Consider the following 24,387-nt stretch of genomic DNA (forward strand, 5'->3'; position numbering starts at 1 on the left):
TTCAGACTCTCTCACTGTTGTTGGTTACAGGGGTCATGGTTGTTGAAACAGAAATATACTGGGTGCCAAGTAGACAGGGTAATGAGAGATATTGGAGTTGTGACACTCATTGGCTAGAAGGCTTTAATTTGGGCGGGGCCCACAGGTATACCCTATTTTTAAAAATCAATTCTATGAGCATAGCCCATATTTATTCACACAATTCCTCCCACAACCTTTTTGATTAGAAGGGAAACAATTCTCGGGCTGCTTCTTGTTTATTCAACAAGTACTGACTGCTCAGTTAGTAGGTATCCAACACTGTGATAGGCACTGTTTTCAAGTATATGTTGCTTTATTTAAGTACCTCACTGTATCTGAGTTTTTTGATGTGTCAATTTACTAAACAAAATTGGAATAAGATGGTCCTGTACTCACAGGAATATCTAAGGTAAGCCCCTAATAAAAACAAGGTTCTACTTCTCCCTTCTAAAATAAAACAACCACCAGGAAAATAACCCAAGCAGACACAATGAGCAGCTTTTTAGGAGCCTGGGCCACACCTTCAAAGAACAGGTATGTCTTGCGCTAAGTAGATACGAATTTTATTAAGTCGAATTGACACTAAAAATAAATTTAAGGGTGATTCTTAATTTTCAAAAGGATTCACCCCGGGGGTGGGGAGAGTCCTTAAAACAGTCGACTCCCCCAAGTGCAACTAGAAATAATCTTATTTTACACAATTACGGTCCTTATAGTGTAAAATGAGAAGTGATGGAGTGGGGGGGGGCTGTGATGGGACAGAGAATAGATATTCAACCTAGTGATAGGAGAGTTTTCTTAGTAATTTTATCCAAAGCAAATCCTATGTGGAGGTAAGGCCCCTGTGGGGCTGTGGGATCTTTGGGTTTCTCAACTGACTGATTTTTCAATTCGGGTTCTAAAGCAGGAAAAAAAAAAAGAGAGATTTTCAAATGACACCATGTGGTTTGCTGAGTCACTTTTCTGACCTGGCTCCTGTGCTTTTAAGAGTTCGAGTGATATTTGCAAAGAAGACTCAAGAGCTGTGAATAAGATTAAAGGCCAGTTGGTGGGGAAGGAGCAGAGTAGGCAAGTGAAACAAACAAAAAAATTAGAAAGAAGATGCATACACACACACTCCTCCAGTTTAGTCTCGAAGGTTATGTGTATTCTGGGTAAGGTGTTAGACACTGGTGGGTCACAAAGATACCCTTGGTGTATCCAGATGTTCCCTCACATTCTTTTCCTAATGGGGGCAGGGAGGCCTAGAGATCATGTGAGTGCCAAAGGAGAAAGGAATGGGAGGCGATGTGGGTAAGTTTATGTTAGAGCCCCTCTGTGAACCCACTCACAGATTCGCTGAGAAGCATCTGTCATCAGATAGGCTTAGGGATTCTGGTTTAGAGACTCCTTTAAGGCCCCTCGAAATCCAGAGGAAGGATAACTAACCTTCAGGTAAACAGAAGAAATAAATTCTGCCCCTGCCCGCATTCCCTTCCCAGCACCCGCCAGTTGGAATTTCCCGGCTTTGCTCGTTGTGTTTACCACCAGTCAGCTTGCTATTGCATCCCTAATAACCCTCTAACGCAAAGGGCCCGGATGTCACAGGTGTCTCCAGTGAGCCTTCATATTTTTCCCCACGGATGCTGGATTCCGGGTCTCACTGGAGAGAAGCCTCATTTCCCAACTCTCCTTACCTCTCCCCCCAGGGTGAGACGTGGTGCTTTAGTATGCGGGTGCCTATAAGCGCTCAAACCACTTCTACATTTCAATGTAAAATAGTCCCATATTAGAAATGACCCTGATGAGTCACATCCCTCACTTTCAAGGCTGACGTCAGGGGAGACCGCCAGCCCCTCCCATCTCCCTTGGAGCCTTCAGCAGGGACCGCACTGGGGAAGACAAGATGGATGGTGGGGCTAACCCAGAGTGGCACTCCGGACGCTTTTCTTCCATACAGGAGGGCATATCTGCAGGGGGCTGCAAGGCCGGCCACAGCCCCTCCCTCTCACCACCCACTACCAGGCCTCCTGGGTCTCGCTTGGTTTTCTCGCCCTCCTCCCCCTTCCTCCATCCCCTCTCCCCTCCCTCCCAGTGGTGCAGTCTGGGCGGCTTCTCTTGGCAACTGATTTCTGAGGCTGCAGTGCGGCCTCCCAGAATGACAGGGTCTTATGATCAGACCCGAGTGGTCTCTTTAGGGCCATAAATGACAGTCAAGCCACCTGGGTGGGCAACCCCATCATAGGGCTCCCCACTGCTTCACCCTCTCCACACTTTCCCTAGAGAACTGGACTTTCATAGCATTCCCCGTTTGCTTATTTTTTCCAAGAACTCCTAGGTAGTAATTCTCCCCTGGTATTTCCTGTTGAGGGCCCCCTCCTGATGTCAGAGAAAAGCCTGCAGAGTGTGGAATGGTTCTTCGTTCCTTTAAAGAAAATTAAATTGAAAAGTGAGCCTAGATACCATTTTTCTATCTGACTTAATAAGCCTGTTTTTGAAAAAAATATTGGTTTGCGCTATCATGTCTGATAAGCCCTGAGTAGGAGAATGGGTTTCTCATCATTTATATTTATGTCACCCTCGCCTAAGCCTAAATGTGTATAAGTTATAATCCTCCCCATCTACCTCCCCCGATACATATCTTTGTGGACTAATGGCCTCCAAACACTTACTTTATTACGAACATTTGTTATGTGACAAATCCTGCCAGCACACCATTTTAAAGTTTATACATGAGGTGGCAAATGTCAGAAATAAATGAAAAAAATTCCCAGTAACCTGGCTCCGTTCTGATATTTACACTGAAAATGAAATTTCATATCTCGAGCTTATGAAAAAACCTTCTTAGCTGCATATGGGCTTTAAAATATTTTCATTAACTACCCCCACACATACAGTTCCCGTTTATCATAGTTTTATAATTTTGTCTAAAAAACACTACTGAGTATGACACATCTTTTATAGAGTGCCAGAAGCACAAAAATTTGTTTTGTTTTTATGTAACTGGTGAAATTTCTTCTGTTGTTTCTTCTTCAAACTGGAAATATTTTTATTATAAAAGTGGCACTTGATGATTGCAAAAACTAAAACTCCATCCCTTCCCCTAATCCCACTCCCTAAAGATAACACCAGTTACCAGTAGGAATAGGAAAGGAAAACCTTCCTAGTGGTTTTTTCTTTAAGACACTCCCTTCCTCAGCCAAAATGAACAACTTCAGTTTCTCTGTGTGCTTTCAGGAGCCTTTAATCGGAGGAAACGAAACTCCATCTATGTCACCGTGACTTTGCTTATTGTGTCCGTGTTAATTCTTACGGTGGGCCTTGCTGCAACCACCAGGACCCAGAATGTGACTGTTGGAGGTTATTACCCAGGAGTTATCGTAAGTACAGAAGGCACTGGTAGGTCTTGCTAGTTTGCCGGCTATAGAAATTCGGGCTCTAGTCTGATGGTTTTCAGTTCTGTTTGAGTGTCTAGTGTGTGCTCAGATTTCCTCCTTTATGTCTCTCTATATTTATAGAGAGAGGCAACTCTGGGCCCATTGATCAGAAGAATCACAGTGCCATCCCTTCCTAGCAGAGTGATCCCTGAGCAAGTCATCTCACTCTTTAGGACCTCAGGTTTCTGGTTTAGAAGATGTTACTAACTAGCAGTATTAGCCTTAGGCCAAAGTCCTTTCTCTCTGGGCACCTGCTTTCTTATATATAATAGAGATTACCTGATCTCACCTGAAATCTGAGGACCCTGGCAGCTTGACACTCTATGACCAACACCACCAACCTCTAAAGTGATCCTGTACTCCTATCAGGGAAAAGATATGGAAGATATTCTCCTAAAATGTGTATATTTGTTCATTTATAAGTTATATTCACATTCATAAAACTTATATAAACAAAGAAATTCAAAAATAGATTAAAATGAAATAATTTTTAATATATTCATGCAAACACTAACAGATGTCACAGGATGATATGTACTTAATATGAAGTTTGTCATTAAAGATAGTGGCTATCTTTATTTCATTTTTTTTTTTTTGAGAGAGAGTCTCACTCTGTCATCTGGGCTAGAGTGCTGTGGCATCATCATAGCTCACAGCAACCTCAAACTCCTGGGCTCGACGATCCTCCTGCTTCAGCCTCTCGAGTAGCTAGGATTACAGGTGCCTACCACCATGCCCAGCTAATTTTTTCTATTTTTAGTAGAAATGGGGTCTTGCTCTTGCTCAGGCTGGTCTCGAACTCCTGAGCTGAAGCAATCCTCCCACCTCAGCCTCTCAGAGTGCTAGGATTACAGGTGTGAGCCACCCTGCCCGGCCAAATCCTTATTTCAAATGACCCACTAGATAATTGTGAATATTTTTGGCTGACTTATCAGATATGATTAGATTGTCATTAGAATCATGGAAGTTTTTCTGTTTTTATGAGACAGGGTCTCACTCTGTTCCCTGAGCAGTGGCATCATCATAACTCACAGAAACCTCAAACTCCTGGGCTCAAGCGATCCTCCTGCCTCAGCCTCCTGAGTAGCTGGAACTATAGGCATGTGCCACCAGGCCCGGCTAATTTTTCTACTTTTTGTAGAGATGGGGTCTCATTATGTTGCTCAGGCTAGTCTGCACTCCTCTTGCCTTGGCCTCCCAAAGTGCTAGTATTACAGGCGTGAGCCACCACACCTGGCCAGAATCATGGTTTTTAATGTCCATCTCACAATGCGGCTCACAAAACACTCACCCTGGGAGTTAGAGTAGATACTCATCAATTCTGCCATTTTCTTGTTGTGCACATGTGCTTACATTATTAGAGTCATCTTCAATTAGTGGTTTCTCAGCAGGAATATTTCCAAACATCTTGTCCATTTTGTTGGGACTAGTTGAATTAAAACTGGATAATACAATCTAGACACATAAAATGCCCCACCATCAACCCTTTGCTGCTTGAAACTTACCCTTATCCCTCAGGATAGCTCACCTGATCATCTGACATTCACACCAATGGACGGTGCCAGTGACAGTCCATTTATTGAATATTGGTAATGCTTAATTTCTTTCTTATTATTTTAGATAAACAATAGATAAGAAATAGGAGTTCTAATCATTTCTTTTCATATTCCAGTGGATTGTTTTTCCCATTCCCAGGGTGCATGCAATCCCTTTTGGAGACTGCTGAACTTGTTGCATAAAAAAGCCTCATTTGGATCTACTACACAGCTGTTGAACCCAAAAACCTAACTCTAGAGTTGGATCATGTTTTTAATACCAGTTAAACGGCTTGCGCAATTGTAATTGCTAGAGAGCAGAAGAAAATTTGGGATGGTATGCATACACACACACACACATATGTGTGTGTGTGTGTGTGTGTGTGTATATATATTTATTTATTTATTTTAGGGCAAAAAGATCAAATGTATTTTTTGTTGTTTTGTTTCTTCTTTCACTCTCTCTCTCTTTCTCTTTCTCCCTCTCTCTCTCTCTCTCTTCTTTTTTGAGAGGTGGGAGTTGGAGAGAGAAGCAAAGGGAGGGGAAAGGATTGAAGATGATGTCTTGAACAAGCCAGCCCTGTGAGTGACCAAGCCTGGAGCCTGTTGCCTAGGTCACTGATTCCATTCCACAGTCAGCCTCCTCAAGAGCCTTTGCAGAAGCTGGGTTCTGACGTGGGCTGCACCTCCCTGGAGCTGAAGGCTACCAGGGGAAGTGCTTCCACAGCTCTAGGGCAGGCTGGGCTCCCCCCAGCTGAGGGTAGGTGACCCACAGACACCATTTGGTGCCCTCTGTTAAACATGTGATGTGAGAACTCACCCAGTCCACTTCCTGTGGTGAGGCAAAAAAACCAGTCGTCAGCAGAATTGGTTTTTATTTTTAAACACAAGCAAGGGGGGGCAGGGAGGCAAGGAGGGGGTAAAATAGCATTTTGGTGGCTTCAAAAAGCAATTTATAGGGTCTGTGTGACTTTGTGTGTTTCAGGTAGCTGCATTAGTAAAATATTTGTGACTGATGAGCAAATGCACAAGCCAAGATTCAGAGTCTCTGTGGGTGAGGGGAAGGTATTTTCCATGTTATTTAAGAGTACAAACTCCTATTCATGAACAGTGGCTATGAACCTTCTCTGTAGAATATCTGACTGTGGGTGGCTAGGTTGGAATACATTAACAAAGGAAGGAGGGCGCCTGATTGCTGTTATTCAAGTACCTGATGTTCAGCTAGCACTGGAAGTCGAAGCAGTGGGGGCGTGTGTCTGTGTGTGTGCGCGAGTTTCACTAAGAGCTAAGATGGAAGTGTTAATAGGAAAGCCATCGCTAACGGACAGTGTGCCCCCATGGTTTAACCTTTAAAAATGTACTCTCATAGTCATTGAGATTGTTTCTTTAAAATGCATTTTAATTATTGAAAGTGAAGGGGGGAAGATAGAGATCGAAAAGAAGAAAAACCCACTTGAGTTTATAGGTCAGATCATGTTGTAACAAATACAATTACGACTCATACCTCTGAAACAGTACACACCTGAGAATCCAGATTTGTCTAGGAATGGGGTACTTTCACCAATTGAATAGTTTGGTTATTAGGGAGTTACTATAGAAACTCTAAGCCAGTGCTTCCCCCACCCTGGTGTGAATAAGAATGACCTGGCGAACCTGTGAAAAATGCAGATCTCTACTTCCTACCCCTAGAGATTCTGATTCAGTAGGTCTGCCTGGGCCCCAGGAATCTGAATTTCATGAGCTAAACTTTGAGTGAAAACATAATACATGTTGAATCAACATTTTAATAAGCACCCTAGGGAAGTCTAATTCCAGTGGACCAGCAACCACCTGGAGAATTAAAATACAATAAAATATGCTTAGCAGTAAAACCAGAAGTAGCATAATGTGACATTTTAAGATTCTGCACTGTCAAATTGGTCACTTTGAATATAAATTACCGTTGTATAGAACTGTGAAAAAATTTCAGGTTATTTGAAACTCTGCTATTTTGGACTCTAGTTAAATGTGTTCTTAATACATGAGAATTAAAAATTTCAAAACAGACAAATTAGGGAGAAGTTATTAGATTAATAGAAGACAACATACAAACATTTAAATATTGTGGTCTCAGGCATTTAAAATATAACTGAATTTGCATAACTCTAAATCATGTGACACTTTTCAGGGGTATCTTTATTTTGCCAAATGAGATGCCTTTGTATAATGAGGTGCATTGTTACAGCATGTTAGCTACTCTACCTGAGCTAAATGTGGTATCATCATTCTAAGAGACATATGCACACATGCATCTTTAAAGACGTGCTAATCTGTACAGGCTGAACTGTAAAGTTTTAAAAAACTAAAACTAACAAAGACAGACAAACTGGCTTAAGAATTTTACTGTCTTAGAATATTCAAAACATATTCCATTCCAGAAAGGTTCTGGTGAGCTTTCTGCTCTAAAGGCCTAAAAATCCAAGAGCTTTGTTTGTTGCCTGAAGCTGAAAAAGGCAGGTGAGAGAGGTTGCTTAGATGCAGGATAAAGAGGCCTCTAAATGTGTTTCCCAAGCAACCCACAAGATGGAGTTGGCCCCCTGGGCAGTGGGGAAAGCCTTTCATTCTTGCACCCCCTCCTCAGCTCTCGGGGGCCCAGTACTAGCCTGAGTTTTCTTTCAAGAAAGAAACCAGGAGTTTCTGCCCTGTTTCCGGGCAGGGAGTGGGGTGGTTAGTTAATTGAAAATCATATCAGAGTTACCATGGGATATTAGCAGACAGGGACAACGGAGATAATTAAAAACAATCAATAGCCCAAAAAACTTCTCAGGGCCAGTGTGGCTTCAGCTTCACATGTAAAGACTCTTGATAAGTCCAAAAAAAGTGTGATGAACTTGAATGCTAAGGAAATATAAGGAACTCTGGATAGAGGGATTTTATGATTTATTGTGAATTAGGCAGAAACATTTTTAACACTTCTTGTTGAAAGGTTTCTAAAATCTAAGCTCATTATAAAATTTAACTTCCTAACTTAGCAGGTACAATTCAAAGATGAGGTTTGGGCCAGGAGTGATGGCTCATGCCTGTAATCCTAGCACTCTGTGAGGCCAAGGTGGGAGGATCGCTTGAGTTCAGGAGTTCGACACCAGCCTGAGCGAGAGTGAGACCCCATCTCTACAAAAAAAAATACAAAAAATTAGCAGGGCGTGGTGGCATGCACCCATCGTCACAGCTACTTAGGAAGCTGAGGCAGGAGGATCACTTGAGACCAGGAGTTTGAGGTTGCTGTGAGCTAGGCTGACGCCACGGCACTCTAGCCTGGGAAATAGAGTGAGGTGAGACTCCATCTCACAAAAAAAAAAAAAAAAGATGACACTTAAATATTGATTTGCTGGATAAGACTTTTATAATGCTACAAGTTTCTAACCTTCATTGGCTCCCTGTTGCCCCCTTATCATGCCATTTAAAGCTCTGTGCAGATGCCCTCAGCCTGGTCTCCCATTACTTCCCTTTTGCCAAAATTATCAATTCACAGTCCCCTAAACACGACTTGGGCTTTTCTGCCTTGGTGCTGTCACTCACATTATTCCCCCTACCCCTGCCTCCATGCCTGGAATGTTCTTCCTGCGCTCTCTCTCTCTCTCTCTCTGTCTAAATGCTCTGTCCCATCCCAACTGAAAGACACAGCAGAAACATTTCTCAACTATTGGCGTCCACAGTGGTGTCTACCATCTTTGAACTCCCCACCATAGATTCCTCCTATTCATGGTTGCTGGAAAATACTCATATCTTGCTTTGTGGTATCTGTTGGGCTATATTCTCATTTAGCTTTGCTTATACAGGCCCATAATCCCTTATCTGAACCCTTGAGCCAAATGTGATTCAGAATTTATATTTTTTGTTATTTTAGAAAAATTATACAGTGCATATCATATATTATCTAACGCCCAGTGGGGGCTTGAGAAGTACCCCACAATCAAGCATCTTCATGTTTCTATAATAAAACATGAATTTTTACACTAAGTGGGATAAAGATTATAAAATAACCTCACATCAGTTCAAGGTCAAGTTTTGCCACCAAGTTAGCTACAAAAAAACTCTTCTGGTTTTGAGAGCTTTGTGGATCTGGGGATTATGGAGAGGGATTATGGACCAGTTTACCTAATTATAGTATGAGCTCCTTGAGCCTGAGTCTCATTGGTCTTGATCACACCCTATTCCACTTCCTGGCCTCCAAATCACAGATTGAACACAGTGCTTGCCAAAGAGTAGATGTCCAATTAATATTTACTAAATGACTAATCCTTCTGGGCCTCAGCCCTGGGTGTCTGGGGCAGTGGATGGGAATAGGCATAAGTGATAAGGTCCAGCCCCAAAAGAGCCCCTGACTCTGACTTTGATTTCTAATGATTTGTTTTTTTGTTTCTACAAGTGGAAGGCAGCCAAAACAAAGCAAACTGGTTATTTGTTCAGGTAATGGGGAATCAAGATGGAGGTCCAAAGGTCTGAACCTTACATGATTCCATGAAGCTCTTGATGGGAGACCACAGTGCTTACCTTTCTGAGGTCTCAGGAGCAAACAGTTGATTATAAGTAGCTGCCAATTTTCAGGAAACTCATTTGGTTTTTCCCTTCTTTATTATCAGCCCATTCAGCTTTACCTCAAATAGGCCTCCTCACTTCATCAATCCAGAGAACTTCTTCCCTAAGAGGCAACAATGAGGCCCTTGTTACTTGAAGGTCACTGTTCTACTAACACTGGCCACAAATTCAGCACAGTGTGGCTGAAAAAACATCAGCTGTTAGTGAGAGGACCTGAGGGCTAGTTCTGGCCCTGCCATTAACTTGCTTTGAGACAGGATACATCCTTATACTTCTCTAGGCCTCCATTTTGCTATCAAATGGGAATGATATCAGCTCCACCAAACTCCACAGCATTCCTGTGACCAAAATGGGGGGCAAGTGCTTCTTTAACTTAAAATGCTTTTCAGTTGTAAGGTAGTTTTAGTGACACTGGTGAGTTCATCAACCTGTCATCCAGGTTAGTGAATTCTCCCAACCATAACACAGTGGATATTAGTTTCCTGCCTGCTCAACTGTACCCATCCTGTGAGCCTATATAAAAATGTCTCCTCCTCTATGAAACCTTAGAGCTACCATTTATATAGCAGACTACCTTATTCAAGTCATACTACATACTTTATCTCATTTAATCCTCACAGCAACCTTGCATAGAAGGTACTATTATGATTCCCATTTTATAGATGAGGAAACCAAAGCACAGAGTGGTAAAGGGACTGGCCCAAGGTCACATGGTTTATAAGGAGCAGGGCCAGTTATATAATCCAGAATGAACTATTCCCTGCTCCTATATCACTTTGTTTTTTACCTCGTCTGTGGTCCTTAACCCACAGTCTGTCGTTTGTTTACTAGACTGTAAGCTCATGGTGGACAGGGGCCATGTCTTCTTATTCATTTGACATAAAGGTATTCAGTGAATGTTAGAAAACTAAATGCATTGGAATGGAATAGAATGGAATGGAAGAGAAGGGGAGGAAAGTGGATGAAGTAACTGTCTGGCCTGGGATTTCCAGTTCTGGAGTGCCTTGTTTTTCCAGTCAATTCCACAAGGATTTACCCACCTCTTCTGGTCATCGCCATCAGAGAGTTATTTGAGAGTGTCAGGAATAGGGGGTGTCTTTGCTTCCCATCTTGGGGCAAAGACTGCTATCAGGGTTCAGGAGACATTCTGTGAATATCTGTGGAAGCCAATGGACTGTTTGGTAAAAGGATCTATTTTCCCCGTAAGAAGCTGCCTCTGAATTTCTCTCAATCTCTGCAAGTGGCCCAGAGTGCCATATGCACAGACTTCTTCCTAAAAAATAAACATGGAACATATCAGAGGGGGAGATAAGATAGAACAGGGAGACTCTCTTATGAAATAGAGCAAATAACGATAGGATTTTCTAGCTCAAATTAAGTTAGAGTGGCTCAAGAGTTAAACGGCTTTAAAAATAGCAATAATAATCAGTAGAACAAAATAATATTTACTGAATACTTACTGTAGGCCAGGCACTATGCAAAGTTCTTTGAATGCATCATCCTGGTTATCCTCACAAAAGCCTATAAGGTGGCCACTACTATGGTCCCTGTTTTACAGATAGGGAAATCAAGGTTTAGAGAGCTTAATTCATTTGTTCAAGATTGTACAGATGTAAGTGGAAGAGCTGGGGTTGGAAGGCAGTTTAATTTGATAACCAGGTTTTAATCAGCATACCTTATGGCAACATATTTTAGTTATATTTGAAATAAGACAGCTGGAAGAAAGGCATAGCTTAACTGTTGAATGAGGACGTTCTCAGTAGAGTCTTGGATGGCACAGCATATATCCTCATGCACTTCAGCTTCTGTTTCTCAAGAGGCCTTGCTGGATGAGTGGCCCTGCAGAAGGAGTCCTTGGAAATTTACATTAATTCCTTCCCTCATTCCCTTTCATTCTTGGGGTCCTGAGACAACTGCCCAGGCCCCCTACACTGCCCCACCAAGCTCCTGCCCAGCCTTTGGGTCTGTTAGATTTCCAAGCCTAGGTGCATGATTTGGGGCCCTCGAACTGAAGGATGCCCCTGTGAACCAAGGTAAGGATGTAGATTGAAACCCAGACCATTACTGAGGCTAAAGAGAAATGTAACTACATCACTGAACTTGTGTTAAGATTTATTGGTCCATTCTCACCACTTTTTACTTCTTCCATTTTCATCCCCATCAACAGCTATCGGTTAGTGATCATTTTCAGCTGAGACTGGCAGACTCAGTCCACTAATGGCAGAGCTGAGAAGGCAGTGGGATCTGCTACACCAAACCATAATCCCAGCCACTTAGACGGGGAAATTGTTTTTCAGGGTTTTACACTGCCATTTCTGTTCACCCTTTAATGAATGCTTTCTGTCCATAAATGAAGCAGAGATGGAAGAAGACGTGAATAAGTGCTAACATAAATCGCAATGGGTCAACCACAAATATAGGCTTTCAAAAAAAAGTTTTTATTTTTATTTTTTTAGTGTGGGTTAAGGTGCTTGCTGATTTCTAAAGTACTTCCTGAGTTTGATTTGTATGCCAGATGCATCAAAAATTGCTATTGCAAACCTTTATTTTGTGATCTATGCATCAGAGTGGAAGGTCTTTTTCAAGAAAAGATAAAGATCAGAATATAATGTGTGCTTTTCACCATTATATGACTCTTACTGACTCACCAGTCACATGATAGGTAATAGATACTGAAATTGAAATAGGCAGGCTCTGAAAAGCTATGGTTGACCTTTACTTTTAGTTTTTGGGCACATGAATTTCGTTTCAGGTGTGACTCATAGCTACAAGGGGAAATTGGCAAATGGTGGGAGAAAATTATTATACATGCTGTATTTGTACAAGTAACAACTGCATGTGGCTTTAGCATTTATACCCCAGTTATTTTCCATTATCCTGAATCATATCCAGGAGCTGGAATGATTGTGTGGTCAGCCTGACTGTCTTCCCACATGCTATGTATGCCATGTTGCTTTGCAGCTCGGCTTTGGATCATTTCTTGGGATCATCGGATCAAACCTTATTGAGAACAAACGGCAGATGGTAAGTTTTCATTCCTATAGAATCAGGTTCTTAATCTGAAAAAGCTCAACATTTATGTGGATAAGTAACACATCTCTTAAGTGTGCACAAATTTGGCCATAAAAGAAACTGCCTCTTTGCCCATTCTCCTAAAACTCCAGAGAACTTGTTTTACAGTGACACTGTGCTATAGGACTTGTTCTCATCTTGCCCGATGCTCCCACACTGGCCTAGCTAGTCTCCTTAAAGACAGGGATAAAATATTCTGGCCCTTGCCCTTTGTTCTCCTCCTCACTCCCAAAGGCATGCTCCAGCCTATCCATTCAGGCTACTGTCGACGCCTAGAATGCCTTTGCTTCCGTGATTTCTGCTACTGCAGCCCTCTGCAGTCTTCCTTTCTGATACATAATCTTTTGGGAAAGTTTTTTTGCAGAGAGTTCTTGCCTTTTAGGAAATTATCATCTAGGGGACTTTGATTAAGAGAAAAAATGTACTTGGGGCATAAAAAAGACAAAATGAAATTATGAAGCCGTCCTAAAGTATCTCCATTACCCATAGCTCAAAGCTAAGTGTGTTGTAAGGGTGAAAGGAAGGATGAACATATAACAGAACGTGAAGCTTAGAAAGTTCTATGTCTGCTAGGGCTCACAAGGGCAAGATGTTGTATTTTCCTGGTTCAATTTGAGAAGGCTTCTTCGAGTGCAAGGGTAGAAGGTACAGACCGAATTGCAGGCATATTGCAGTTTTATAGACTTGTAAATCAAGATGCCTGGTGAGTGGTCAGATGGTGGACTGATTAGGTTCCCCCTGTGCAAGTCTCTGTGGCATTGAAACTTTGATAATGGGGTCTATTTAACAGCAAGTTTAATCAGATAACGTAATAGCTCTAGGGACAGAGAACTCTAACCATATGTTTTCCCCTAGCAGTGTGGGGAATCACCCTCAAGGGAGTTCTAATAGTTTTCTTCTTCCATTTCACCTGGACTCCCCTCCCTGCCAGTTGTGTTTGTACTTTGGGCTTAAATTATTCAAAATAATGGGGGAGTTTTAATTGTAGAGCTGATCATAGCATAGCTAATAATGCCAATTTAATGACATCGTTCATCCATTATTTACCAATTCTCTGTAGTACTGTGAAGTGAGATTTATGGAGAGAGGTTTCTGAACAACTCCCTAAGGAGATAAGTATTTCCTCCTAGCCTACTGAGGTGGGAGAACCATAGGGTGGCCTTGACTTTGATTTCCTCCTTCTCCCTGGAGAGCAGCTCAATGCTATCTTATTTCCCCTAAAACCTCAAGGAAGTGAAATGATGATTCCCTCTAGCTCTGGGGGTCAACCCAGGCAAGTGGTAGGCTCAGGTAGCACCTATCCTGGCCTCCAGAACCACCTTGAAACACCTACCCTCCCCCTCACCTTGGGTTGTAGTATCATCTTTGTAATAGTAGACAAATTATTAACATTAAGAACATTTCTGTTATCTAACACAATTAGAGAATAGAGCAGTCTGGTCCAAGCAAACATTTTTCTTACTTGAAAGATTTTTATCTACCACACAGAGTTGATCAGTTTCAGAGACTTCAAGCTCCTGTAAAATGAATATCTTATTTCATCACTGTTGCAGAAGGCCCTGTAGGGTTGTGCAGGACCTCAGTATCATCCTAGTCTTCCTCAGTGCCCACTTTATCCTTGAGCAGCAGTGGGAGGGGTGGAGAGAACACTGGACTGGGAGTTGGTGGGCACCAGGCTCTTCCACAGACTAGGTGGAGACCCTTGGGCATACCACTTCCCCTTGCTGTGCCTCCATTTCCATACAAATAAAATAGAGGGCTAGACTAAATGATGTCCAAAGTCCAACATTTTTCTGAGTCTGAGGATGGAAGGGCCACACAGTCAAGTTCCTTCCTAGACAGCATGCTGGATACCAGCAAACCTCCTCTTCCTTTGAATTCACAGAGTGAATTTCTTAGCTTGCACTCTTGCTCTGAAAATGTAAAAAGTGCTCCAGTCTCCCCTCTTTGCGTCCCCCACCTCCCGGCCACCGCCACGCTCCCCCCACCAACTCATCCTGCAATGACTAGAAAGAGCATCCCCGTGGGGCAGCAGACTGGAGTTCTGCTTTGGCTGTCGGTCTCCTGGGGATCGCCTGCTCTCTATAAGCAGCGAGTAGAAGGCTAACGGACTCTTTTGTTCTTCCCTGCAGCTGGTGGCCTCTATCGTGTTTATCAGCTTTGGTGTGATTGCGGCTTTTTGTTGTGCCATAGTGGACGGGGTCTTTGCTGCCAGACACATTGTGAGTATTTTTAGTCCTGGATTAAAGTAAATGTGTAATACGGCAAGGCTTCATTGAATGTGTGCTGAGTGTTCAGAGCTGTGCTAAGTGCCGTAAGGTATACTCAAGAGGGAGAAGACAGGATCCCTTTCCTCAAGAAGCTGACAGTCAAGATGAGGACACTGATGGACACACAGGCATCTAGAGAACTGGGTCTAAGCTGGGAGTTCAAACTCCAAGTGCCATAGTGGTTTGTCTTTATACCAATGCAGTCATGAAATATAATTAAGATAAATAAAATATAATTTCAATATTTTTTAAGGGAGGAAGGGACCCACAAAGGCAAAAGAGCCTAGGGCTCAGTGAAGTCAGAAAGTAGCCCTGATCTGCCCCACAAACCAAAATCAAGAGGGAGCCACAGCAACTTACTGAGCCCCCACAACAAACTCGAGGAGTCATTTTTTTCCCAACTGAACCAATATTAAAAGTGAAAACATCCCATGAGCTAGTTGGAAATCATGTTTTCTAAAACAGTTGAATTAGAGAAAAATTGTATTATCAGAATTTTCTGTGGACCAAATGATATTTTATTCCAGTTTGGTTACTGGCTAATTGTTAAGGTCATCCCAAGGAGTGTCATTGGTATGGCTGGATCTGGGTTAGGATGATTTGAGACATCAGTATTTCAATTCCAGCTCAGTCTTGGACCCTCTTCCCAGACAGAAGGGTCAGTTCCCCATTTGCCAAGATTAGAGAAACTCATATGGTCAGTGCTGTCACCCAAGCAGTCTCTGAAATGATGTCTCAGGAAATAATTTCTGGACAGGGGGAAAAATAAGGGGTGCAAGAGAGAGGACCTTTACCTGATTTTCTTTCATGGCCAAGATTATAAATGTAGGCCCCTCTATCAGACCCATCCCTTCTGATTTTAGTTGAGAACATCCATCTTTTTCTTCATTTCTTTCTTCTTAAAAAGGTAAATGACACATCAGTAACTTTGAACATCCATAATTCTACCACCCTAACTAGGCAATTACTACTGTTTTTGCATATTACCCTCTGAATATATGCCTATTTTTGTAGCATGGTTGCAGTTAATCAAAGTGCACACATGCTATTTTGTATTCAACAGGAGCCATCCTAATAACAATAATTCCTTGTTTTTGTATAGTGCCTTTAGCTTGTCAATGTGCCTTCACACCTATTATCTCATTTGAGACCCACAGTAATCCTGTGAGATATGTAGGGCAGGCGTTACTATCCCCATTTGACAAGCAGTATTCACTCCAAGGCAGTCTCCATGGCAACAGAGGCCTAGTGGCTAAGAAGCCTGCAGTAGATTTTGATGGCATCATGAGCTAAAATGGCTTCCTTCTTTTCTGTCCTCCTCCACTCTTAATGTTTTTTTTTTTTTTTTTTTTTTTTTTTTTTTTTTGAGACAGAGTCTCACTCTGTTGCCCAGGCTAGAGTGAGTGCCGTGGCGTCAGCCTAGCTCACAGCAACCTCAAACTTCTGAGCTCAAGCGATCCTCCTGCCTCAGCCTCCCGAGTAGCTGGGACTACAGGCATGCACCACCATGCCTGGCTAATTTTTTCTATATATATTTTTAGCTGTCCATATAATTTCTTTCTATTTTTAGTAGAGATGGGGTCTGGCTCTTGCTCAGGCTGGTCTCGAACTCCTGAGCTCAAACGATCCGCCCACCTCGGCCTCCCAGAGTGCTAGGATTACAGGCGTGAGCCACCACGCCCGGCCATGTTTTTTAACTGCTTTATTGAGATATAGTTCATATCCTATACAATTCACCCATTTAAAGTGCATAATTTGATGGTTTTTATTATATATGATACATATTTAGTATATATCAGTTATGTGCAACGCTCATCACAATCCATTTTAGAAGATTTTCATCATCTCAGAAAGAAACCCCCTACCCTTTAGCTATCGCCTCCCTCTCCTGCTATTTTCTCCAGCCCTAAGCAACCACTAATCTATTGTCTTTTTCTATAGATACCCCTGTTCTAGACATTTCATATTAATGGAATCATATGTGTTCTTTTGTGATTGGCTTATTTCACTTAGTACATTTTCAAGATCTGCCCATGCTGTAACGTATATCCATATTTCATTCTTTTTCGTGGCCCAATAATATTCCATCATGTGAATATGGATATACTACATTTTGTTTGTCCATATACTAGTTGGTGGACATTTGAGTTGTTTCTACCTTTTGGCTGTTATGAATAATACTGCTATAAATATTTGTGTACAAGTTTCTGAATGGACATATATTTTCATTTTCATTTCCTTTCCACCTAGGAGTGGAATTGCTAGGTCATAATGGTAACTATGTTTAATTGTTTGAGGAGCTATCCGACTGCTTTCCAAAGTGGCTGCACTATTTTACATTCTCACCAGCAGTATATAAGGGTTCTGATTTCTCCACATCCTTGCCAACTCTCATTCTTATCTGACTTTTTGATACTAGCCATCCTAGTGGGTATGAGGCAGTATTTCATTAGGGTTTTGATTTGCATTTCTCTGACACTCCTAATGTTTTTTTGATCATTGGCCTCAGTTAGAGGCAATGGGCAAAAATACAAATTATATTTACTGGAAGATTCCTCTAATGACCTCTAATGCCTAGAATCCAGGCCCTCTGTACCTTCTGCTGTTAGTGACCGGCAGTATAGCATTTGATTCAAAGATTTGGAATAAGTCTAGATGAATTTTTAAGAAAATCTTTCTGCTTACACTGTACCTGCCCTAAGACATCTGCCAATCCTCACTGACACCCAAAAAGTTTGAGGAAGGAGGCTTTATTAATCTATGGTGGTATCTGTTGGCCAACTTAAATGAAAGGCACATTTGGACCCTAGCATAGTTTGTGTGGGTTAGAGCCAGCCTATCTAGTTGTTGAGGCCCATTATTGTCATCTTGCCTTGTTCCTTTGGCTTAGGTGAATCTGAACTTCCTCTCAAGACCTACCTTCTCACACATTCCTCTGTATGTGTCTCGTTCCTTCTCTCTCGTCTCATATTTCCTTCCTTTCCCCTGTCCCTACTATAGCCATTAACTAGCTGAGAAAACCACTTTACCTTCTTGTGCCATAGTTTCCTTCTTTTCTAAATGGATATAATAGTAACCTACCTTTCAGAGTTAGCATGGGGATGAAATTAAATAATGGATGTGAACATGCACAACGCCTTGCACAGAGTAGACACTCAACATAAAGCAATTACCCTTTCCAACTCTTCGCTCCATAGTTGGCAACCCAAAAGGTTGCTGAGCCCTGGCCTAGTGACCTTTTCTCACCTCCGAATTTTTTTTTTTTTTTTTTGAGACAGAGTCTCACTCTGTTGCCTGGGCTAGAGTGCCATGGCATCAGCCTAGCTCACAGCAACCTCAAACTCCTGGGCTCAAGCAATCCTACTGCCTCAGCCTCCCGAGTAGCTGGGACTATAGGCATGTGCCACCATGCTCGAATAATTTTTTTTTTCTATGTATATTTTTAGCTGTCCAGATCATTTCTTTCTATTTTTAGTAGAGATGGGGTCTCACTCTTGCTCAGGCTGGTCTCGAACTCCTGACCTGGAGTGATCCTCCCGTCTCGGCCTCCCAGAGTGCTAGGATTACAGGCGTGAGCCACCGCGCCCAGCCTCACCTCCCAGTTGCCTGTTCTTGCTCCTCTTCTGGGGCCTCAATGAAGAAGAGCAGCCAGAGGCAGCAAATGGACAACCATCACACATGTTTGTCTTCATTTAGGGTAGCTGGTGGCTGAATGCTTTTTGCAAAATCAGGAGGTCAGGAGGGCTATGACCATCACATTAAGCCTCCTCTTCAACAGGAGAATAATGACTTCTGCTATTACCAAAACATGGAAAATAAGTTCTTCCAGGTGTGAGCATGAGAACCTTCATTCCTTTCCAGCCTAACTCCAGGCTAAACTAATAGGACAATGTACTTTCAGAGCTCTAAGCAGCCAGGAGGTTCGTGTACAAGTAGCCGATGGAAAGTCCTAGGTCCTTGATGCTGCAGCAGGCTAGAAGGCAGGAGACACTTGGGTGCCAAGTATGGTAGATGTTAAATCACATGTGTGAGGAAAAAGCAGCTACCAGGATTATCAGAAATGGTGTGAGAAGCAGGGCAGAAGGGAGGGAGGCAATACATAAATTCCCTCTGCCTGGGCACTTCTGCCAAACCCCTAAGGTCAGTTTGCATAAACTTCTTGTCCTTTCCTAACCTGCCTTTGGCAGAAGCCCCCTACCACTCAGGGGATGTGAACAGCAGCCCCTGCTTGCAAGCTTCGAGACAGCCCTGGCTTGTGTCTGTCTGTTCTACCCCAACCCCCATGCCTGAGAGCTCCGTCACTAGGAAGCTGGCCAAGCCTGCAGGGTAAATCAACTGTCCTTGAGCCCCATGTTAGTTTTTTGGGGCCTTAGCAGTGTTTTGGAGTTCACAGGCTTTATCTAATCTGTGTAGTTGAGTGAAAATGGCTCATAGTTCAGTTGAGTTAAAATCTATAGCAGTCCCAGGAGCTGCCCATCCTCCTGGGGCTTGCTTCCTGAGCTCGCTCTTCTGAAAAAGCTGTGGAAATGACAGCAGGGAGTACTAGAAAGCCAGCCCTAGTCCTGTCCTCAGGCGATAATGAGACCTCCCTGTTGGAGCTGGGCTCCCTCCGTTTGAAAGTGTGATGTCACAATAACCTGGAGTTTTGAATCTTTGTCAGTGAGGACTATTTGCAAGGACACAAAGACTGGAGAGAAGCAAGAGAAACCCAGAGAGGAAATTTTAAGAAACCCATTTCTCAATCCATTTCCTAATTTCTCATTCACCAAGTAGCTCAATAGAAAGCAGTTATTAGAGCATGTTTGTCTAATCCTCAGAGTCTCAGTCTCCCTAGATAGGTAATTTTCAGAAGTTAACCCAACCCATTGTCTGCTCCAAGTTGTGCATGTGTGTGTGTGTGCATGTGTGTGTTTTCAAATCTTTTATTACCAAGCAGAGCACTTGCCGTTTTATTTTCTAAAGCCAAAATCCCTTTGGTTTGGTGTTTCCCTTTCCAGGATCTGAAACCACTCTATGCTAATCGGTGCCACTATGTCCCCAAGACATCCCAGAAGGAAGCTGAGGAGGTGAGCCAGAATGAGGCTGCATGTCTTTACCTCCTGGGAAAGTCCCCTGTTCTTCCTGAAACCCCCTTTCTTTTATTCTTTTTCACGGGCCTAAGGTTTACTACTAGGTGTCTGTAGCTGATTTGTTCAGTGGGTCAGAGCACAGTGCTAATGAGGCCATGGCCATAGGTTGGAACCTCATGAGGCCTAATCAGATTTACTTTGTTCTGTGGTCACAGGCTGACTCTCTGACCCCAGCTGGCAGCCTCTCAGTGTGTGGCTTTGATCCCAAGAGGGACAGATGAGAGTACAGAGGCCACAGGGCATGCCCCTCCCCCATCTCTGTGGATGATGGTTCAGTTGCAACTGGGTGCCCAGCTGCAAGAAAAATGGGAGCCCCACCAAGGCACTAGGCCTGGACCAGGGAAGCAGAGCCTGATTCTCACATGTAGGAGGGGTCTGGGAGCTGAATGAAGGTAATTGAGAAGTCTGGTCCACCTCGACACTCTGGGGAGGCCAAGACTGTCGGCCTGGCCCCTCTCATGATACCCCCAAGAGGTCAGCCTAATAATGCTTGAGTGGGCACAGAAGAGTATCTCTCTCCTGCCCTACACAGCTCTCCTCGTGTGCCATTTTGCTTCAGGCAGAACTACAGGCAATAGGGAATGAGGTGAAGCACGATTCTAGGTCATTTTTTGTAGCACTTTCATTTAAGTACACAACAATCCCTCCCCAACCCAGCAATCCTTTCATATGAAACTCTACCTATGCTTCCGGGACCCTTGACAATTTGGTACTCTATTAGCCTAGAATTGAAAGTTGATTCCTCTGAGATTAGTTAGAAAAATGGTAAACCTGTGATTGGGAAGAGAAAAGAAAGGCAAGTAGATGTAAAATTGCCACTGCATTGCACAACTTCAAGGGAGGCCATTTTACAAAAAAATGCAATGTGAATGGCACCCTTGGAGTTAGACGGAGCAATGGTCCCATTCTCAAGGCATCATGGCAAATACTTTTATTATGGCTCTGCCATCCACTTGCCTCCTTTTTCTTTTAACAACCACTAATTTACCATTTCTCTGTTCTCAGGTTAGAAGGAAAGAATAGGAATGTGTATGTGCTAACAGCTTATCAAAGAGGCAGTAAGCATTTGGATAAAAGACTTAATATAGAAAAAAAAATGCCCATGTACTATGCATATTCTCTATAACAGAGCAAAACAAATTTACAAGCACTTCATTGTATCTGTATGGGGGAGAGAGCCTGGAAAATTTCTTACAAACAAGAGAGGGTAAATGAAAATTAATTTGTTTTCATTTTAAACACTTTTTGCAAACCCAAAATGTGTACAATGTCATTGCTATTCTCTGGATTTCGTTGTAATAGCTTTCTTGTGTTGACTTGGTGACTGTAAAAATATTAATAATGCCTTCCATAGGTTCACTTGTAACCCTGGTCCCCTAACCCTATTTTTCCTATATAAGGTCATAAGTTCCTCAACCAAAAATTCTCCTTCCGCGAGGGTTATGAGGAACCTTACCCAGGCAGCTAGAGAGGTACTATTGTACTTCAGAGTGCATGTGACGGCCCCTCTGTCTTCCTTCCCACCTGATCGTCTTTCCTCCTGTACCCTGATTTCCCCTGCCCTCGTACCCTCATTTCTTATAGTCCATTTGTTCTACCATATGTCCTTCCATCTATCCTTCCTCTCTTCCATCTCCACCCTTCAGGGATGGGGCCCTGAGGGCTGGGGCTGAAGCTGGACACGAGCCCAGCTACACAGTGACTTGCCTCATACACAAGTTTGGCCCGTTCCCTGCCCAGCCCCATCCCTCTCGTGCGTTGGTGTGCTCATTTCACAGCCATCCTTAGTGTCTCCATCGGTCACTAACTCGCATTTCCAATCCCAGAGGGTCCTGTCTTCCATCCAATGCCGGCTCATCTCCTCACTGTTGTCTACCCTCAGGTGAACTGCCCTCACCTCAGCCGTGGATTCTGCACACCTCGCATCCGGGGAAACACCTGTTTCTGCTGTGACCTCTACAACTGTGGCAAGTAAGCATTGAGTCCTAGGCATAGGAAGTATGCTTTGACCACAATGGGCATGGGAAGGGCTGAGGGTGGGGTAGGGTGCATGGTAGGATCAGAGAAGTGGAAGACATTGGTCTGTCAACAGACTTCAGTTGACAGACATTACCTGCCTTCTGTGTACCTGGCATGATGCCAGGTAGTTTCACATCTGTGATCTATTTAATTCTTACCTATGTGGAATGTAGAGTTATCCCCATTTTACAGATGAGGAGAGTGTAGCTCAGAGAAAAGCAACAGCTAGTCCAAGGTCACACAGAACTTGAAAATGGTAGAGGTAGGATTCAAACCCAGCTGTATGTCCAAGTTCAACAACATTCAACAAATAGTTATTGAGTACCTTCTCTGTGCCTGGCCCTGTTCTAGACACTGAAGATTCAGAAGTCAACAATACAAAAGTGATTTCCCCCATAGAGCTTATATTCTAGTAGGGGAGACAGTCAATAAACACACAATATGTTGCCAGATAGTGATCAGAACTCTGAAAAAAATGAAGCAGGAGGGGTAGATAGTGACAAGGTTGTGGTGTGTATGTGTTATGTTAGACAGTCAGGGAAGTCCTCTTTGAAAAGATGACGTTTGTTCAGAGACCAGAATGAAGAGAGCAACCCAAGTAGGTACCCGGAGAAAGAGTGTTTCAAACAGAGGGAACAGCAAGTGCAAAGGCCCTGAGGCAGGAGCAGGTTTGGTGTTGGTTTTGCTGTAACCACTCTGGGTTTCTGCCCTCCAATTGCCAAAACATCATTTAGGTGTTAGGAATACAGAGATTGCCACAGAGGAGCTCACACACTAGTAGGGAAGATAGACATGTGAACAATTGACTGCAATATAGTGTGACAAGTGCAGTGGGGTCAGTGGATGTGGTAGGGACTCTGGTGGCCCAAACGAATGAAAGTCAGAGTTTTCTGGGGTGGGAGACAGTGTCAAAGTTTAGGTGATGTGGAAGCTGAGACTTAAAGGATAAGTAGGGAGTTAGGAGACAAATCAAAAGCGGGTAGAGGTGGGGAGGATAGTCCTGCCAGTTGTCAGGAGGTAGGGGGTGGAGGTAGTTATAGAAGATGTGATAGGAGGTGAGGGCAGAGCTGTAGCCAGAGGTCAGATGATAGAGAGCCCGCTGGCCATAAGAACAACTTTGGACTTAATGCTGTAGGCTGTTGGGAGTCATTGAAGGGCATTGAATGGACTTGAATGGTTGGAGACTGGAGGCAGCTAGGTGTGCACTGTAAGCATGCACACCACAGAGAATGGAGCCTCGATCAAGTTGGTTTGTGGACAATAGAAACCAGGGAGTATTTATCAAAGCAACTTTGAAAGTAGAATTGACAGAGATGCGTGAGAAGGCGATGCAGAGTGTGAGTGAACCACCCCTCCTCCATGCAGGGCGTGTTGGCCAGTGCCTGTCCCTGCACGTATTTTCTTCAGACTCTCAGTGCAGAGAGCTGAGGGCCAAGGGAGGGAGAAAGGGAGGAGCCAGCAGAGGGGGGCTGGATGGAGCTAGATTCAAAGGCACCAGGCAGATGCAGCCCCCTTCTCACTCACTTTCCCTACGCTTGGTATTTGGGGGCCAGTTTCTCTGGTTTGAGGATTAAGACCTGGCAGAGTGGAGGCAGGGAGGAGAAGGCAGGGACCTCACACCAGCCCTTTACCTTCTTCATAGCACCCGTCTCCTTCCATTGAAAGGTTTGCCTGTGGAGAAAGAGAAACTTACAGACTCAAATGAGGTTTAGAGATTATCAGGGGGGTTCAATTATTCATGTTGTAATAATAACTATCACTTGTAAAGGACTTCCCTCCTTAGCACCGATGATGATGATTGAGAGCTGGCTATAATTGTACTTCCTGCGCCCATCCTTCCAAAAATGATCAAAGGAACGTTACATAGATCCTAGGGCGATTGGGGTGATTTTGCTGTCTTTCCTCTTGCGTCCCCTTATCCCTCCCTCCTCTGCTCTGTCCTTTCCTCTCCTTTCATCTCCTCCTTCTTCTATTTGTCCTCCTGCCACCCTTCTCCCTTCTCCTTGCTGCTCCCCTCTCCTCTCCCATTTCCTGGCTTCCTGGGGTGGTGCTGGGAGCTGGCCAGCACTGGGCCTGAAACCCCAAGGAGAGAGCAGGCCAGCTGAGAAGTGCTTCCTTGCAGACACACCTTTCTCTCAGCAATGGGTGTGTTTCTGAAAAAGGTTTGAATACACAAAATCCTACTTTAAATTCCATTTAGCTGAGCCCTCAGGTGAATTGTTTTTGAAAGTAGAAGCTCAAGCCCTATTTATCTTCCTGTCAATCTGAACTTCATGATAACTGACTTTCTTACTTTCTTAACGGCAAGTTATACCAGTACTGTCTTCAACACTATAAAGGAATTTTA

At 43.3% G+C, this 24,387-nt stretch overlaps 1 protein-coding gene across 3 annotated transcripts in view; it reads left to right on the forward strand.

The window, feature by feature from the left end:
- TMEM255A (transmembrane protein 255A) overlaps window positions 1–24,387 on the forward strand; it is a 48,937-nt gene that overhangs the window by 3,594 nt on the left and 20,956 nt on the right. The window contains exons 2-7 of one of the 3 annotated variants that reach the window (XM_069463587.1): window positions 3,238–3,380; window positions 12,512–12,574; window positions 14,755–14,844; window positions 19,890–19,958; window positions 21,422–21,493; window positions 21,904–21,992. In XM_069463587.1, the coding sequence (XP_069319688.1) occupies window positions 3,238–3,380; window positions 12,512–12,574; window positions 14,755–14,844; window positions 19,890–19,958; window positions 21,422–21,493; window positions 21,904–21,992 (526 nt within the window). The remainder of the gene's footprint in view (window positions 1–3,237; window positions 3,381–12,511; window positions 12,575–14,754; window positions 14,845–19,889; window positions 19,959–21,421; window positions 21,494–21,903; window positions 21,993–24,387) is intronic. The other 2 variants (XM_069463588.1, XM_069463589.1) reach the window with 2 other exon arrangements.

Source organism: Eulemur rufifrons, chromosome 30 (assembly GCF_041146395.1).
Source record: "Eulemur rufifrons isolate Redbay chromosome 30, OSU_ERuf_1, whole genome shotgun sequence".
Lineage (NCBI taxonomy): Eukaryota > Metazoa > Chordata > Mammalia > Primates > Lemuridae > Eulemur > Eulemur rufifrons.